This window comes from Nesoenas mayeri (assembly GCF_963082525.1).
Source record: "Nesoenas mayeri genome assembly, chromosome: 20".
Taxonomy (NCBI): Eukaryota; Metazoa; Chordata; class Aves; order Columbiformes; family Columbidae; genus Nesoenas; species Nesoenas mayeri.
The window spans coordinates 6,858,988-6,878,621 of NC_137569.1; the positions used below are offsets into that span (position 1 = coordinate 6,858,988).

At 46.3% G+C, this 19,634-nt stretch overlaps 1 protein-coding gene across 1 annotated transcript in view; it reads right to left on the reverse strand.

Annotated features, from left to right (window-relative positions):
* COL26A1 (collagen type XXVI alpha 1 chain) overlaps nt 1–19,634 on the reverse strand; it is a gene marked incomplete at both ends in the record, with an annotated part of 155,673 nt that overhangs the window by 24,907 nt on the left and 111,132 nt on the right. The window contains 2 exons of the mRNA XM_080357133.1: nt 409–562; nt 11,815–11,876. Coding sequence (XP_080213259.1) covers nt 409–562; nt 11,815–11,876 — 216 coding nt within the window. The remainder of the gene's footprint in view (nt 1–408; nt 563–11,814; nt 11,877–19,634) is intronic.

Below are 19,634 nucleotides of genomic sequence, written 5' to 3' on the forward strand. Positions count from 1 at the left end.
TGAATGCTCGCAGATGCCTCTCTGCAGGGTGGTGTTCCTGCCGAGCACAATCCCACCTTGCAGCAAGCGTTTGCAAACACCAAAGCTACGGTGTCTGGGCTGAGGATGCAAAGCAAAGGGCAGACGCAGGGCAGGGCTGCTCATCGGGCAGCACCGCCTGAGCGCGGCCAGTGCCACGATGGATCAAACACACAGCACCGAGTGTGCCCACAAAAAAAAGAGGAAAATATTTTAAAAGCCCATCTGAAAAATCTTAATGCTGAGGGAAGGAACTGTCAGCATTCCCCTCCAGCCTCTCTCCCCTGCAGCTTCCAATACTCTGTCACGCTGACACAGCCTCATTTTAGCTACCCGATGGGAATGCTGCACGTTGGGTGGGCGCTTTGGTGACAGGGCGGTTGTGCTTACCAACAGATCCCACTGTTTTTCTCAGGACAGTCCCAGGATTGAGCAGGGGAAAGGCATCTGGCAGCAAATCGTCGTACCATGTGGCCGTCGTTCCAGCGATCGGCAGGTTGTTTTCCAGCGGCGGGCTTCGCTCCGCGGCCTCCAGCAGCAGGATCTGGACAGGGGAAGCAAACAAGGTCAGTGGGATGTTTTTGTACGTGGTCTCAATCCTGAAGTGGTCTTGAAACTCCTCTCCTTGCCAGCAGGAGCTGTGAATAACTCTGCATCACAGAGTGCAGGGTTTTGGTGTTAAAGCCCTGTTGGTTTTCTGGACAGCAGCAGCAATTAGTGGAGGAAGCTGCTGGGTTAAGTTGCAAGCAGGTCCTGCACAAGCCGCCCTCAGAGAGGGCTTGTCTGCTTGCGGGGACTCGGCCTCACGTATGGTTGTCTCCCTGGTGAGAAACATGAAACCAGGGAGCAGAGCTGGTGTCTGGGGACACAGCATTTCACTGCTGGGTTACGTGCTGAAATCCAGAGGCATCAGCTCAGGAATCACTGAGAGCTGGTACCAGGTGAAGGGCTGTAGGATGCCCAGAGTAGCAAAGCGAGGTACCTCAGGACAAGTGCTGGTTGGAAGCCAAAGCACAAATGCTGACCAAGTGAAAGAAGGTGGAGAATCTGAAGCTTTTAAAGATGTGAAGTGCTTTCATTTTGGAGTGAATAAAAAAAAAGGTAGGCAATTTCCTCAAGGAGTTCTATTTAGAAGTAATAGGATATTATTAAAATGCACAATTGTTTCTATACCTTGTAAACACGCTACCTTCAAATAAATCCCCAACCCCATGTGCACCCCTGAGCTGTTTGGGCCATTTACAACTTAAGCTCCTTGGGAAATGACCCCTTTTCCCTGTTTTGATTTAGACGGCTGTTCATCAAGCGGCGCTGCCCTGGCCACTGGTGGCCAGTATGAAACTGGAAGTCGGTCTTTAACATGGCCGCAACAAACCTGAACGCCCACAGGCAGCAGAGGGATGAAGGACTCGCGTGGGCTCTGTGACAAACTTCATTACAGTGAAGCCCAGAGGAACATTCATTGCACTTTATAATCAACATTTTAAATTGATGTTTTCACAAAATTAGGACCTAAAAAAACCAAACTCGACTACTTCAATCTAAATGCTTGATTCCCCCGCCTTCCCAGGCACTAAGCAAGCAGGGCATAACAAAGTAGTCCTATAGATTTCTTTTGAAAAAACCTAGTCCATTGGGAGCACTGACCCCATCCCCCGTCAGGCTGGAGTGGGGCTGAGGTTTCCAGAACAAGAGTTTTGATCCGAGCATCCAGCACCTCCAGCGAACCCGGCTCTCTAAGCACAAAGCTACACGGGAAAATCATTCGAGGAGTGCAACGCCATGGTTTGGTACAGCGCTGTCTCCTCCTGTTTGGAGACCACCTAAATAAATACTGATCTAGGGAAAAGGGAAATAAAAGAAAATATGGCTCAGACTTTCCACTAAATCCCTAGAAGTTTCAGCTTTTACATGCTGTGTTGTTTTTACATAATGAAGTCACATTGCAATTATAAATGAGAGTGACTTGGCTCCTCTTGTTTGTTCTTAACTTGCAATTATTACAAGGTTTATCACTTATTTATTACAAGGCATGGTGAGAGCCAGTATCGCAGCAGCGCCAGAAATGATGAACTTCCTGCAGAATGCACTGGCCTGACAGGGGTGAATCAGAAACTAATTAAACTGGGAGCTAGGTTAAGTGCAGGGGAACTGAAACTCAGCTGTTGCAAACAAGCAAAATTCTTCCTTTATTGCAAGGATCTTTATTCATGGACCCATAGTTTTGATTTCTGACTAATAAGAAAGCAAAAACAAATCAGGCCACTATGCATTTATTTGACTGGCTTCTCTGATGCCAGGCAAGGAAGGAATCAGTTCAATCTGTCTCATGCACTTTTGCGCTCCTATGAAATGATTTGTCAGACTTTCAAGGAAATACGCTATCAGTAGGCTAAGCATGTGCCTTACCATGATCCTGCTTAAATCCCATTGACACAGGACTCGAGCGTGCCCTGAAGACCTTTTCTGAATCAACTTATGCTATTATATTACCGTCTTATTTCCCCAGCAAAACACTTGGATGTTGCCAAAGCGTATTCAGCAACACAGGCAAAAACTAATGGTGGAGATGGTGAATTAGCGGGGCTCCAGCCAGGGCAGGGTCAGGATGCTCCTGCTGCGAGGAAGGGACCGACAAGGGTTGTCTTGGCCAGGATTTGGCCCATCGGCGCTGTGGGAAGAGGCGATGTTAAATCAATAGCAGCGATGGTCAGAGAGCAGCGAACCACAGGGGTGCGGGGCCCTCCCGGGCGGCGCGAGCGGCACCAGCACAGCTCTGCTCAAGTTGCATCTGGAGTGGAACGGCTCCAAATCATTTTTATGGGTGATAATAAAAATGTGTTACCACATAATCAACATAAAACAGTGGCAACGGTATCCTTTTCATTAAAACAACATGTTTTAAATGAGCGCTCTGCTGATAAATGCTGTAAAAGATTTAAAGGCATGCACGGAATAATCCAGCATGCTCTTTTATAAATTGACTATATATACTTAGCAGTCATTAAGGCTCAAATCATAGGAACAAGTTTATTTTCCCTGGGCACAAAATGATAGAGGTCAGGAAGTCTCCAGACTTGAAATTGCTGAGAAATTCTAGTTTTTATGACGAGGACTGAAGAAGTGCCCAAAAGAAATAAAGGAGAAAGAAGAGAGCTCTCACATCCATGAGATGCACAGAGCCAAGCTAAAGAAGGAAAAGCACGAGGGATTTAGTCACATTCAAAATCTCAAACTACACACGCTTCTTTCAACAAGGAGTGTCCTCTCATAAGCCAGCACAGCACAAACGGGGTCCTTGCACATTATTGCAATAGCGTTGGAGCCATTCATCTATTTTCTGTCACGTTCTGTTTTTCTTAAGGCTGCCATTGCCGTAGTCAAGGGACTCGAGGAGAATTCCCACTTTCATTAAACAAAAAAAGAAAGTTTCTAGCCCTCTGTGTAAACTGCTGGAAAATGATACCACAGAGGCTCACAGCCAGAAAACAAATTAGCAAAACGTGCAACGGATTAAAAGTCTCAGTATTAAAGTCTTGGTATTTTCTAGTCAATAAGGTTGAAGTGGAGAGAGGAATAACATCAAGTGAAGAAGAACGTGTGGTTTTGATTGGAAACCCTCACTGCAAGTGGTGCCCACCTCTGTTACCATCACCACTTCAATGCAAAAGTTACTCCTCCATGAAGAATGGAGGCAGAAAACACGTTAGAGCTGCGATATAAGTGAAATATGTCGTGATGCCATGGGTAACGTTAGCTACCCAACCAACCAGAGCAGGTAGAGAGAACGACCCGAAGGGCAGCGCTTGTGGTTGCTGCCGGTGGAGTCAGGAGATCCCTGCAGGAGAAACGAAGACTCTTCCTCCCAGTTTGCGCTGTGTTGGGCAAGGTGAAGGACGGACTCAACTCAGCAAAACACTCGGGCTTTGTCTTATTGCACACATGCAAGCAAAAAGTCAAACCGGAGCCTAAATGGACATGCTGAACCCGAGCCTCTGGCAACAGAGGTCCCACCGGCATCAGGGCTTGTCTCTGCTTTCCAGACCCCACCTCTCAGATGCAGCTGAACTGGGTCAGAAAGCTGGAAAGAACTGAAACGGGGCCGCGTCTCCTGCCAACACCGCAGCGGGAGACGGGCCCGAGGTAGGAGCCGGCGTGCGAAGGCGAAGGGAACGCGGAGGGGTGACGCACTGCGCTGGCCGGGGAGCTCGCGGGCCAGCGCCAGCGGCAGAGGTTATTGCCTGAAAACCTCACCCCTGGGCCCTTCGCTTCCCGTGAGCCGCCGGCATCACCTCTGTACAGGATCTGGCGCCGACTCTTCCCCCATGGCCCCGAGCCTGGCCCTTCAGCGCGGGGCCCGCTAGAGCACAGGGCCCTCGGTGGGGACACGAGCGTTATGTGCCTGAAGCTCAGTCCCAGCTTACTCAACCCACCTCCCCCTTTGCTATTTGCCAGCATAAACTTTCTAAACTTCAGACACATACCACATTTCTTGCGTCAGATCAAAAGCTCAGCCCAGGGACAATGGAAACAGGAGGAAGGTTTTCATCTTCTTGAGATGTTCGGTGTCAGAGGACTTTTTTTGGCTTGTAATGGCTTTCAAGAACCCTATTTTGGTTGTTCCCACACATCAAAAGAAGATTTCACAAACAGCCTCCTCCCATCATCTGTCCTCCATTCGCATTCCTGATGTCCTGTAACTAGTAGGTGCTAGAAACAAGGAAAGAACAGCCGGGCTTCCAAAGATTTCAAAATTGATACAACAGGGCTCAGAATGCTTTTTCTTTGGATAAAAATCCATGAAAGTGCAGGGGGAATCATTTAACATAATCCAGATGGATATTATTAATTAATAAACAGGGGATATTCAGTCTCTTGAAGCACTGGCGAAATTAACTCCCCTCCATCCCTCTCTAAAGAGGAGGGAAAGAAACTGCATGAATCCAACTCATCAACTAAAAATTTCAGTGCAAAATAAGATTCCCTTGATCTTGTAAAGACACAAGCTGATTAATAACAGTAATTGCATAACTGGTTGGACATATCTTTCTTTATAGCAAATTATTTGGCAAAATATAGGGGTTTTTATCATTCATCAAGACACAGAGTTAAACAGGGAGTTTTACAAAATCTGATGGAGAATGGTATCTCTCTTATAGCACTATGAAACCTGTGAACACAAGGGTCCAATGCAGATGCAATTGCTTGGTTTCATAAGCCAAAAGATATTCAATAAGTGTCCACTGAAATCTGATGAACCAGGTGCCCAGAGAGAACCTGGGTGACTTCATCCTTCCTACATCTTGGCCAAAGAGGACAAGATAATTATTGCATGGAGAAGTTTTTATTGTATTGATAAATGATGTGGGGAGCAACAGTTGATGTCATTCCAGTGACGCTGTGCAGACCAAAAGGTAAGCCTTATGTCACCAGCTACGGCTTGGAAGACACAAACACGGACCAAAGGCTTCTGCCAATGCACAGGTAGTGTAGTTCATGCTCTTTCTGCAAAAAGTATTTGTTTTTTGGTATAGTTTAACAAGATTTCCAAAAAACAGGATGCAAAAAAGAGACTGTTTCATCAGCAGGTGTCTTCTGGCAGGGAGGGAATCAGAGCAGAGAAGACACAAAGCTCAGGCTAGCCTGCTGGCTTAGGTGAAAGGCAGGCAATGTTCAGCACATCGTCACACCAGTTGGCACCCCAACGTGTCCAGCCTACCATTGCTGGCACCCCAACATGTCCAGCCTACCATTGCTGGCACCCCAACATGTCCAGCCTACCATTGCTGGCACCCCAACATGTCCAGCTTACCATTGCTGGCACCCCAACATGTCCAGCCTACCATTGCTGGCACCCCAACATGTCCAGCCTACCATTGCTGGCACCCCAACATGTCCAGCTTACCATTGCTGGCACCCCAACATGTCCAGCTTACCATTGCCAGCACCCCAATGTGTCAGGGCCAGGGGAAGGAGGTCGATGTGGAAAGGATCCAGTAAAACTTCAATGCCGTGCTGAGAGTTCATTGCAGAGGGAAGTACACAAAGGCGCTCAGAGTGAAATCAGATTCCCCAGCATTACTTTAAAACACCTGATAAAAATACATTGGAGCTATAACCTTCCACTCTCAAAATCACAGCATTCTTCTCTGCCCGATTTATTGCTTGTCACCTGCTGGGGATGTAGCAGCGCTCCGGATGTGGAGCCAGGCCAGCCTGAGACGAACTCGCTCTTGAGAAAGTAACATCTGTTCTCAGCAACGGCTTTGAGATCAGCTCTCTGCTGCTCTACCAGCGAGGAGCCCTCAGCTCTGGCTGATTCCCATCAGCTACTATAGTTTCCCACCAGCCAGTGCAGAGATTCCCATCACTGGCTCCAATGGGCTGCGATGCCGCCTCATGTGCTCTCCTCCTCTGCTGGACTCTAAATGAAAAGCTGCAAGGGGAGAGCAGCACAACTGGAAAAGTTCAGGAACTTGGTTCCTTCCTGGCTCACCTTGGCGCAAGCTGAAAAAAAGGACCCCAAGTAATTTTTCTCTTCTGATATTTTCCTTATGAAGGTCCACTAGAATATCTGATTGAGGATCAAGTGGAAGTTTGCATGTGTAGGCACAAGATTAGCAAAGGTTCTGAGCACCTCCATCCCTCAGGCTCCTCACACGCCTCCGCGCTGAAACCTGATTTTGTCCACAAAAGTATTTCTCCCAAAAAACAAAGCTGGTAAATAATGTTCCCAGGTGGCAAACACACCAAAAGCATTTCCTAATGAAGACATAGGATTTTTTTAGCAGATTAAGTTGCATGTCATAGGAAAACAGAATTTTTCAAAGCTATACTGTGAAAATATTAAATCTATTTGACTAAAAATGCCAAACCTGTAACTCAAAGGCTTTGCGGGAGGGGAGGGTGGAGGAGGACGAGGGGGTCTTTAAAGCCTTTTTGTGGTTCTGACAAATTATTTACATCATTTGCCAAACACATGGAACAGCCTTAGGGGACAGATTGCTCCTTCAATCCAACAATGATAAGAAATAACATCCAACAATTACTAGGACTTGAGAAGGAAAGGATTTTAACTGTATTTCTGAAAGACAGAAGCATGCCCAAATGAGAGAACGGCCAGTACCTGAACTTCCTCAAGTGTCCTAATCATAAGCACAATTATCGTTAATTAGAAATAGGCCAATGAGATCGATGCAAAGTTCAGATGCGGACCACCCACCCAGTTTTGGCTCATGAGTAAAAATCAGTTAGGAAGCTGCATTTTATTCTTAGGGACGTTCGTTAGACTAATTCATCTATAGAAAACTCAGGATTACATTTAAAATTGTACAGGGATTGATTTAAGTTTGTTCTTGCTACTAGAAACCAGCCGTTACTATACAGCTACCTGTGAAACAGCCTAAATACTCCTTAAATTCAACACATTCCTAGAGCTGGAGAAGCAGATTCTACACAGGGTCATTAGGAAACCTTCGAGATGAGGTGAACCACCTTCCTGGTCAAAACAGAAAGGAAATTAACTGCTAGTGGCAATCACATACACGACATGAAAAATCCATGAAAATCTTTGCAATATCAAGTAGCCGCCAATGTCCCCTCGCAGGACCAGCAGCAACGGGGGTTTCCCTCCCAACCTCTCAGCTGTGTCACCGTATCATGAAATATTTGCTATTCTCCAAATATTTATCCACTATGGCAGGAAACTGTTTTATTGTCTATCAGAGAAAGACAAGACAAACCCCATAAACAGACAGACATAAAACCCCAGACAACTGCTGGTATTTCATGTAGCTGCTTGGAAGAAGGGGGGAAATAGAGAAACATTTCATACAATAATTACATTAAAATTCCAAGTAATGGTGCTTCATAATCAAAAGACACAGGGTAGTGAAGGTGCTGTGGGGTAATCTGCTCTAAATAAATGGGGTGATTTCATATAAATAGCATTGTATTGATCAAACTTTGTGCACAGCACGAAGGTTTTCTTTAAAACCTCTCAGAATCTTCTGCGTGGGGAATCACATTACAAGGACTGCTTTCATGCGAAAAATATGCATGTCGTTTATCAATCACACAATGAATCAATCAGACACCAGATATGTAATGTTATCTCCCTGCATTAAAGCTCTAAGTGAAATGCCACGAACTCCTCAAAAGCAGTGTCAGGAGATAAGACTGGGTTATATCAACTCACATCAAATGCTGCACTCAAGCTCCAACCAAAAGCTGGGATGAATATCGCACTGCCCGTGGCTCTGTGGTGGAGCTCATAAAAAAAACTGGGTGAACAAAATCAGCAGAAGTTTTTCTGCAGCTGCTTTCCTGCCGCCCTCTCGAGTTTTGCGGAGTATGGGCTTAGTCCTGGGACACAGGAGGGCAGCAGCAGGCTCAAGAAATTCAGAAAGGAAGGCTCTACACTCTTCCCACTCAGAAGCTGTGCTGGCAAAAGGAAAACCTTTCATTGGAAAGGATCCCCGCAGGGTCAGGGGGAGCTGCAGCGATGTCAAGCAAGATTTCATGGGAAAGAAGTAAAGTTTGGGATGTCGGAGCTTGCGGACAGGGTAATTTTCTCCCTGTCCTGCACACTTTCTTGTCCTTGACTCCAGGCTCTACAGCACCCTCCCTGACATAGTCCCATGGCTCGCAGATTTCAAGCTCTCAATCAAGCTTTCAAATCTCTGGCACCCAAATGGTCTGGTACTGAGCAAATGGAACAGGCCAACTCCCTCCTGGGAAGATGACAGGGTAACTCAAAACAGGGTGGACAAGGGAGGAACCTGATTCCATCTCTACCTCTTTTCCTGCAGAAACATCTCCTACAGCCACACAGACAACCTAGAGCAGCGTTAAAGAAAGCACAAGACGTAAAGAGTTTGTTCAGCCATGTCTCAGAGTCTCTCTCCTCCCCAAGGGCTATATAAGCACCGGTCCCTAATGAGTCATTTTTCATTCCATTTGCTCTGTGTTTATTCTTGCTTCTTGCTTTCTGATCCAACTCTCATATTACAAAAAATCTGAGGGTCACTTTTATTACCTCATTTGGATGCTGATCTTACAAGTTGGATGAACCAACTCATCCTTGTATAAGAAAGATGAGAACATTTCTAGTTATATCCCCATTTTTTAGGGGGACAGCTATAAAAGTCTGCAGAAGAGGAGTGGAGAGAGAAAAAACCACAGTCTTGTAGCCTCTTCTTCCACAAATGAGTTTAAGTTTCTCTAACTTGCCCATCACAGCCACTGGAGGACAAACACGTTTTATATATCCTCACACAAAACCTCCTCATCCTCATCGCAGAGGTGTGAGGAAGAGATTGTTTTTCACTTGTCCCTAACCTATTCAATTTAAAGCACAACCCCTCACCCAGCACCCAGGCCCACAGTGCCTTCAGAGGCAGCTTTCCACACGCTTGCTCTCACCCTGGGTCTTGCAGGGTTTATCATGAGGATGCACAGGCTCCAGGAGCCTCAGAGCCCTCAGAGCAGGTGGCGGTGGCCTGACCTGGTTGAAGCTGGCTGATCTCACCCACCGCCGCTCCCTGAGCTCACCGCAGTCATGCTGGGCTGAAATTCAAACGAACAAAAGCAGCAAAGCTCCTCAAGTTCAGCTGTCTCCAGAAGAAGCACGACCGTGGCAGGGAAATCTGCCTCTGCTCATAGGAAGGATGAACCCCCTGTCATCACCAGGGGCTGGCTGGCTACATCTCAGCACTGAACCCTGCAGGCATCTGCCTCCCTGTTCCTCATGTCAGAAGCTCTGCGAGACTACAAAGTCTTCAGCCATCACGGCTGTTTGTTGCTGGTGACTCAGTGCTCCCTCCTGAACACAGAGCAGGTTGCAGCCAGATGGCTGCAGACATAGGAAGCGTCTCTTATGGACAGCATGGCAGCTTTGCCAGTCAGGACAGAAATGCCAGTTGTTGCACAACAAGTGTCCCAGGTTAGTGTAGGAGAGAACGTGCTCCTGCCTTCACTCGAGCTCCCACGTAGAAGGCAAGCAGGCAGCACCTCCCAAACACGGGGGGCACTTGGCAGTTGGTGCCAAGCGCAAAGAGCAGATTGTTTTCAAGTGGGGGGAACGTCACTCGGTTTAAACCAGCTTCTTAACAAACCCACTGACCTGGGTGCAGTTTCACTCCTGGACTAAGACTTCTCGAGGGGATTTGGGCAGGTAGGACTCCTTCCTCCTCCACGAGTCCTGCCAGGGCCCCGGCTCAGGTTGCCATTAGCATCTTAGGCTTTGTTAAGTGCTGAGCAGCACTAGCCAGGAGAGCATGGGTGCTCTGATGTCATGACAGTCTTTGACATCATTTTTCCAGGGACTCAGATTTAGAAAGTCCTAGAAAGCACAGGAAGGTGCAGCTGGTCACAGGCTGAGCATGGGAGGGTTGACTTACATCTGTCTGAGGCTGGTCCCGTGTCTCACTTGGGCTGGGGACTGCACACACAGAGGTCACTCACCAGCCCCTCTCTCCTCTCCAAACGCCTCCAGCTCCTCGCTGCCAGGTCCCGCGGCTCAGAAAAACAAACCAGCTCATCTTCTGTCCTTTGCGCTACAACAGTTGTTTTCACTCGAACAAGTCTGCTCCCCAGAATTTCACTCCCCCCACCCCTTCACTTTCTTGTAGTGAAATATAACTGTGAAGGCTTTGAGGAAGTTCCAGACAACGTTGCTCACTCCGTTTCAGCACAGACAATTCTCAAATTACCATAATGCACTGGCCTGAAAAACACCCCACATCCAACACCCCCCTCCACAAAGGTTTCTCCCCAAATTCTTTTATGTCATTGATAACCATCAGTTAATGAATAATAACGGCAGCACATGACTTAAAGGGAACAAAGCACTACATCTAACAGCCAGGATTGGGCTGTCACAAAACGGACCACAGATCAAAGGGGAATGACTGACTCAGTTGCTCTGTTGCTAGACTGGAACAATTTATCTGAATCCCAGTAGGTAGAAATTAAAATAATTTGCAGGAAAAACATCTGCATCATGAAGGTCTCCCCTTAACATTTGTCTCCACTAAACTATGCGTGAAAGCCGCCCATCTTTCACAAAAGGGATAAAAAAGCAGGACTAGATAGCACTTGAAGAACAGGCTAATGAAGAGCTGTTCTTAGAAAAATCTAGATACCATAACTCCTCTGTTTGGCACTCTACGTTGGGAGGGTTTCTACGAGACATTTTTAGTGAGAGAGACCAGAATCAGCATCTGCTTCTTTCCTGAGCCAGGGGAATCACTGCTTTACATCTCCACCTTATCAACCAGCTGAAGCAAGAGATTTTTCATAGAGCTCCGTCTGCCCTCTGTTTCTGAAACAAAACCTGAGCCAACGTGTCCCAGTCGAGGGCAACGAGCTATTTATTACTTATTAACAGCTGCACGCTTGTGACAGCAGCAAGCACGGGCTGAACACGCCACCGCACAGCAGCCAGCGAGCCCGGCACCAGAGCTGGCAGGAGAGGAGGCGGATGCCATACAAGGACAGGCTTGTAACGGGTAAACGTGGTGATGAGCATGATGGAAACACACAAGTTATTTCTCAGGTCTGTGTGTTATTTAGGGGGAGCTGAGCTGGGCGGCTGGAGGGAAGAGGGAGGCAGAGCTGCGGCTGCATGGGAAGCGCCAGGCGAGCGATGCCGGTGTGCACATCAGCACAGCACAGCCTGCTCCTCGCTGTGGGTGAAAGGACAGACGCCTCATCCAGGGCTGCCAACTCGGCCTCTTTTTCACCAGCAACTCTTGGAAACGTCTGCCAAACAGAAGAATAAAGGCAGGTCCTTACCTTGGCCTCAAGCGTGTTTAACCGCTCCGTCATATCGGCGAGTCTCGTGCAGTTCATGCATTCTAGAAAAAAACAAAACAACATTATGTAAAATCTCTGTGTACTTTGCATTTTAATGCATTGCTTTCAGTTTGCAGGTTCTGTTCCCTTTTTGATCCATGGCACATAGAAAAATTATTCTAGATAGCTATAGGGGACAATAAATATTCAATTCCATTGCACGGGTAAGCAGCCACAGCCACATTACACAAACTTTGTTTGGGGATGTTTAGTTGGGTAGAGTGTGAGACCAACTTCCCAGTAAGTAGAAAGCAGGTGAATTAAAAATCAACTTTAAGACTTTTCATGGTACCAACCAGCACGATCTGCTGTTGCCAGCAGAGACACATGTTCTGCCACTGGAACAAGCTGGTATGGCCCATGTTCCCACCTCACAGGACATCAGACTGCACAGCCACTACTCCCATTTAACTCTGTGCTGTAACCTCTCCTATACTAGGTACTGGTCAGATGCTGAGGAAATCAATAAATACACAAAATGCCCATTTCTGTGGAGCCCTGCTCTGTCCCTGCACTTCCAGGCCCTGTTACCACTTCCACAACAATACATCTGTCTTAATGACAGCAACAAAATCCAAGACAGACCCCAGGGCTGAAGCAGACCAGAGCATGAAGTGGTTTCCATCTCACTTTGCTGCACAGAAACAACAGCAACCACCAAAGGGGTCTTGACAGGATGCCTTAGGAAGAACAAACATTCACATAATGGGCTCTGAGTGCAGTTTAAAATGATTGCTTGATACAAAGGACATGGTTTATCTAATCAGAAGGCCTGCTGCTTTGCCTCTGTTTTTATTTCAGCAATTTTCAAGTGAGTGAAGGAGCAAGAAGCCCCGAACAGACATTTAATCAACAAGGCACTTTTCTCAGCCCTTTGCGCCAGTGTTGAACTGCCCATTCCCAGCTCTCAGAGCAGCTTTCCAGACTGGACCGCTCACCTACCGTGACTTGTGAAGCACAACAGGTTTTAAAAAGGGAAAATGACTTGCAGCATGAAGTATTTCAGAGAATAAACCATCCATATTCAAGTGATGAATCACCGCCATCTCATGTCCCACAGAGGAGAAATACATCTCTCTGTGTGTTTCTGGTCTCGTTAGGGCCAGAGTCAGTTTTCATTGACTGGCCACGGAAGGAGTATTTAATCTTGGTATTTCCAATGGGCTGGGGACATTCACATGTAATTCTTCATCCCCTTACTAGACCATCCAGGTGCAGCTCATGCTGAGGCTGTACTGATGTGTAGTATGTTGAGTAAACCCAGCGCCTACCTATGGGGAGGAACGGTGTAGGTTTGGGCCTGATTAAATATCACCCCAACACATGGAACTCAGTTATCAAAGCCCTAACAAGCTTTGCCCTCTTCTGCCCAAGGAATCTCTCCAATCTTCACCTACAAACACCTTCCAGTTTTATGAAGCCCATGGTATGTGCTGATGGCTCTCGGCCATGCAAAGACTTTAGTGCATGGCTCGGAGGGCCAGGGAGCTTGGCTGTTCCACCCCGTGATTTACAGACTAAGAAGATCGCTTGAGCGCTAGCAGCAACAATCACCCATTGCATAAACCTGCCAGAGAAATTCTCTCACTGACCCTCTATGTGGAGCTGCAGAGCTTCCCAAAGGAGCTTCGCACAGAGCATCCACCTCACCAGACCCAACGCTCCGCACACAAAGCATCTGATGGTTCAGGAACACTTAGATTGAGGGATTTCCTTTCAGGTCAATACTGACATGGACATTCTTCTACCTAACAGAAAATAACACTTGTTTATTTTTATTCTCTGCAATAGATCTTGGACAATATTTTTTGGCTTGAATTAGTCCATGAACATGCAAGTGCCATAAGTGCATTGTCCCACAGGGAAGGAAATGGGTGAGGCTTGCTTGGTCTGGATCTGCTTGTGGTGTGTAAAACGGGGAATTATGTTCTGTGTGTAACCAGCTTCATGCTTTTGATCTTGCTCATCCCCATAGAAAGATAAGACTGAATAAATCCAGTGCTCCCAAGAGCCAAAAGGCGTACCAGATGTGTTACAGAACAAATAAAATATGGAGTCCTATTCTCCCTTCTGTTGGCTTGCACATGTTAATAACTCCCACAGGTTTAGAGAGATTGACTTGAACTGTCTAAAAACCATCTCTGTGCATAATTTGAGATGGATTGATCATTAAGCTCTCTTTGGAGAGCTCAGCTCATAAAAAAGGGCTCGTACTACCCATCTGCACAGGGTGAATCAACCAGCTCCTGGGGGAGGATGCTCTGATTGCCTCTGTCACACAGTGTGCAAACAGCACCAGCAGCCTCTCTGCTCTTGAGGAGTCTCTCCAAGGGCCCTCTCAGGTGTGTTTGCAGCTCACACGGCTCGATTTAAGTGAACAAAATCAGAGAAGGAGGGAGGAAGCAGCAGTGCCAGTGCATAGTGGGGTTTATATTATATTAATATCACCTTTGTGTCAGTGATTCCTGGTGAAACATATGGAAAATATAGCCCAGGTCAGCAAGAGAATTACTTAAGCCCAAGCTGAATTTGAACTCTGATCCTTTCCTTTGAGAAATGCCTGGAAACCCAGATCCACACCCACAGTACTTAGCCCAGGCCCAAAAGATATCTCACTAATCCAGAAAGTGAACATCCTAATGTGAAAATTTGTACTGAGGCAAGCCATAGTGCTAGCAGATCCTTGTGACATTCATCTAGCTAACCTGCAGACGGGTGATGCTCTCAAACACAGAGGAACGCTTGGTGCTGCAGTTATAGAAACTGCGTTCAGAGCTCGCTCACAGCACACCAGGGACGGGGCTGCTCCAAGGTCTGGGGTCACTGTCTGTCCTTGCAGAAAGCCTGAGAATGATAGTGACAAATCAAGCTAATAAATATCTTCCCTGACTACTATGCGCCAAAGTATTTAGTATTTAATCCTGATGGCTGGTGGTTCCCAGACCTGAAACTGTGAAGCTGAATTTTCTGATCAGGGCAAAAGCAATCTGCTTTATTAAAACGAGCTGGAGAATCTCACATCATTATTTCGCATGCAACGAATATAACATTGGGGCAAAAACACATACTCTCTGACCTGGAACTCCAGAGCAGACGCTTTCCATATCTGCAGAAATCCATCACTTGTTGCTACACAGAACCACAGTTTATTTCCCTAGTTGGCAGATTTGTATTTTTCCAACTAGACTCTGAGAAAGGAGTTGTGATTTCACTCTATGAAGCCCAACCTCAAAACACATGGTAGGATTTGTTTTAGAAATATTCCAGCAGGGAGGATAAATAATTGAGATAACGAACGCGAGACCGTACCTGCGAATGGCGTGACACTCAGTCTGTCTCCATAACGTCTCGCTGTTACTGTCCTAGCACACCTCTCCCTTCCCACCCTCCGGCTGCGCGGGGAAAGCAACGCAACTGGATGGAAAGAAAAGTCACATCAGGGATGTGGTAGGCTCAGCATGCTGGAAAATAACAGGTCATGTACCCTGTGCCAGCAATGATGCACTAACCCCAATCCTGCTGCGTTTGACTGCGCGGCTGCAGCTCCCGCCCTGGACACGCTCCGGCCACAAGAGACTCACTTTGGGTGCCTTGCTAACGTGGCATTGCCGCTTTGCAGGGCTCGAGCAGCATTTGCCATAATTTCATTATTAAATAGTTGCACAATTCAACTGCTCAAGGCTGAAAACCCCACAAATATCCAAACTCCTCACTCAAAAGAAGAAAGGTGTGATGACGGCTCTATACCAACGGGGCTCTAATCATTTCAGCACAATTATCACAGTGGTACTGAGTAAAACAAAGAAAAACCAAACAAACCAGGCTAACTTGCACCATGAGGCCACAGGTCAGACTTTTATGCAAAAAGGCAAAGAAACCTCTTGGCATCTCTGCCCCATTTCTCAGCTCTGACAGCCCACGCTCATTTGTATATCCAGAGTCTCTGCAGAATATTAAAAAGGCTTTTGGTTTCCCTACAGCCAGATGCTCAGTAGATACAAATTGCACAGCTCAACCGAAGTCAAGGGATCAAGGTTCTGTCTCCCTTTTTCTTGATGGATTACTCCAAAATTCATATTTCAGAGGGGAGGTGGAGGAGGTGGTTTATAGCATATGAAAGGAGAGAGAATTCTAGAATCACAAAGCCTTTGTTTAAACAAATAAAATCTTTGCAGCCAGCTTTTTTTTCAAGACCACGTTTTGCCATTATAAGAAACTTCAACCTTGCAATGCAATGGGGTGTAGCACACAGTCAGGCTTCGGGACATAAGAATTGCATTTGCAGTTCATGCTTCAACCTGCTTGGGACTCTAAACAACGCACTTTCCTCCTCCAAGTCCCACTTTCATGAATTTTTAGTGAAATGCTTTTTCTGTAAAGGACCAGAGGTCAGAGGATGAAAAAGGACTAAATATTACACACAGAGAAATAAATCAGTGTATCTGATTTCTGGGATAAAACCTGCCTGGCAGCTCTTCTCTCTCCATCTCATAAAGCCCACCGCTTCCATTGTGCTTCACAGAAACAGACACGCACAAAGAGGATAAACTGGGTTATGCCCAGGGTAGGGGGAGCAAACAGGAGCCGCAGCGAGGCCACGGAACAGCCCCAGTTCAGAGCTCTGGGAACGCGACAGCTTCAACTCTGCCCCAGCAGCTGCACAGCCTGGCTGCTCAGAGCAGGTTATGGCTTGGGATGCACTGCCCTACAAGTCCCTAACTCACAACTCAGTAGGTTGAGTTTAAAGAAAATGTCGTCTTTCAAAGGAAGCAGGAGACCAGCTTATGTCAGTCAGCAGACACCTTTCTCCAGGATAAGTTCAGTGTAGTCTCTGAACAAATCCGGACGAGCATGTGGGTGAAGTCAGCTAAATTAGTCCAGGCAATGATGCTTCTTTGCAAGGAGAGAAGGATAAAGCTGGAAACCCCAAGAAAAGTAGAAAACAAAGCCAATGCCTCCTGTCAACTTGGGGAGCACCTGAGATGTTACACACTGGAGATGTTATATTTGGACACGCGCGAGATAAACCACCAGACCACTAACCCCTCCATGCACTTGTTGCCGCACACATACACACAATTTAGCCAGAAAAAAAAACAGTGATGCTTTCAGACTCCAGCACAGAAGAAATTTCAAGTCAAATTCCACACCAGAGGTACAAACGCAGATCTCCTGTGCCTGCCCAGGTGGCCCTCAGCAGGGGACCGCCAGCCCGGGCCTGCAGCTCCGCTCCTCTTTAATTTGTCTGATTTGACCCTTCCAGCCTTTTTACATGGATACTGAGTTTCACTAAGTAGTTTACGTTCTGGCCCTTTGCAAAAGCTTTCGCCAGTGCTTGTGAAGGATAGCAGGCCCAAGCCATAAATCACAGCCAACCTGGGATCTGTTTTTTCAACACGTTTCCTCTAATGAGAGTCAGATGTTGGCTAGATAGACTTTATTAATTGTACTTGTTTAGAATCAGTCATGTCTGTAGCGCTGTAACTGGGTTTTCAGCATGTGAAAGGCAACGGGCTGACAGCAACCGCGGAGAGGAGGAACGTTTGGGTTGCCCGGTAGCCTCTGCTCCAAAGAGCAAACAGGAATCAAAGGTCTGAGAGCTGCGGGAGGGACGGGATCCTGCCGCAGGTTGGACGCCCCGACCATGGCTCAGGTCCCAGCAAGCTGGCACAAGAACTGTTCCTCTGCAAGGGGAAGCTCTGCGAGTTTTGTTTAGTGTAGGATCATTAAGACTCAGCTGCAAGAGTCTCTCAGTTTACTGCCATGATGTTTACTTGTTGCATGCATTGGAAATTTTCACCTTTTGGCAAAGACAGCGTGGAGGAAAGAGCCACAGATGCCGAGGTCTCCCAGAGCAGTGATGCTGGGACAGCCCAAGACACCTGACCAAAGGAAAAAGCTCATGAGGTCCCTCCTCTCCCCAACATATCAGGGCTGCAGGGGAAATCCACGTTCTTGCTGAGCTGCAGACATGGCATGTTCTAACTCAGGTGTGCACAGAACATGTCACCACCCTAGAGCGTCCCTCTGTTTGGGCTGTGCAGACACAGCCGAGCGGGGCTGGGTATCGCCCACGAGCAAATGTGGAACGACGGACACGGAGCATCTTACTTTTGTCCCTGTTCTGGGTCAAACAGCTACCAAAACCCACAGGCTACTCTCTTCCAACACACAGTTTCTCTAATCCCAAGTTCCAAGCCAACACTGATAAAGCCCAAAACATTTCTGCTCAGCGTGACCACTGACATAATTAAAGCATCTCCCAGAGAAGGAACTGTAGGCTCAGAGAAACACAGACTGTCTCATTGACCAAAGAGGGCTTGTTCTCTCCCACAGTTTGCACATCAAGATTCTGCAGGATGGAAAGTTTTAATTTCATCTATAAATTGTGAATTGTTAGGCTGCCTACCAATATGAAGCAGAACACCTATAGAATATTTTTGCCTTTTTACCATCATCATGGATAACTCACCATCTCTGCTAGAAGACCCCGATCGCTGTCAAATCTCAGTTTGTGATCTCTCTCTCTAATGTATATCTCTATTATAAAAACCCTTATCCTTAACTTTACTGGCTCTCTTTAAAAAGCAGCTCAAATTTCCCTTTTCATAAGAACTACTATCCAATCTTTATCTGCTTGCAAAATACTCAAACTTCATTTTCATATCTACTTTCTTCTACCTTCTTAAATAGGAAAAGGCTTTTTCCCCCTGAATAAGTGATACATATTTTTTCATTATCACGATATTCTGTGATTTTGAAGTGTCTGTAAAAAAACCTGAGCGAAATTTTACCACAAAATGCACTTTTGGAATAACGACTGGTATTCTAGAAATGACAAAACATTTGGTACCTCATTTCAAGTGAAAAAAATCGGTGAATTTTTAAAAACGTTTGCAATATTTTTTCTAGATGTTTTAAGCTATTTTCATCATTTCTTAATGACATGTTTCAGTCTCAAGTTTTGAAATAGCATTTATTTCAAAACTCGCCCAAATTAGAAATGAAATGAACCAATTAAACAGTCTTAACTGAAATTAAATGGTTCACTTTGGGTCAAATGAAATAATTTGGATTGACCCAAACCCATATTTTAGTCATTACGTTGTGTCAAAAAGCTAAAAATTTCCATTTCGGTTTCTCCCAAATCATTTTTCTTTCCAATTTTTTGGTTTAGCAAACGAACACCAAAACTCCCCATTATTCACCCAGGTCTCTTCTTAAACAGCTCACATCACTCACGTTGTTTTATTTAAAATTTCACACATGCACACTCCCACACCACTAATTTTACACATAATTGCTCTCAGCCTGGGGATTTGTGCTCTTTCACAGCGCCAAGGATCTATTTTGCTGGTTAGGCCTGGGCTCTGTTAGCATATGGAATTAGATCATGATCATTTATTCACAGGCAACCACGAGCTGTGGGATGTGTGTTCAATCCATCTTCATCTGTCAGAGGAAGGTTTAGCAGGGAATGGCTGGATTTTGATGCAACACGTTTTACTAGAAACGTATTACCTATTGTTTTAGAAACACCAAGGACATTTTACTAACGTAGCCCAGCATAGTTGCCTGATGACTGAAAAGACCCTGAAAATAAAGATTTTAGCCATCCAGCATGATTTTGTGAAGCCTTGCTGTCTCTGGGGCTGCTGAATGTGGTTCACCTGGGTGATGCTGGTGGTACCATGGGTGCTCAGTACTTCTGATATTGTATAAAACAGCCCTCCCGTGAGCCCTTGACTCCCCTGCTTCAC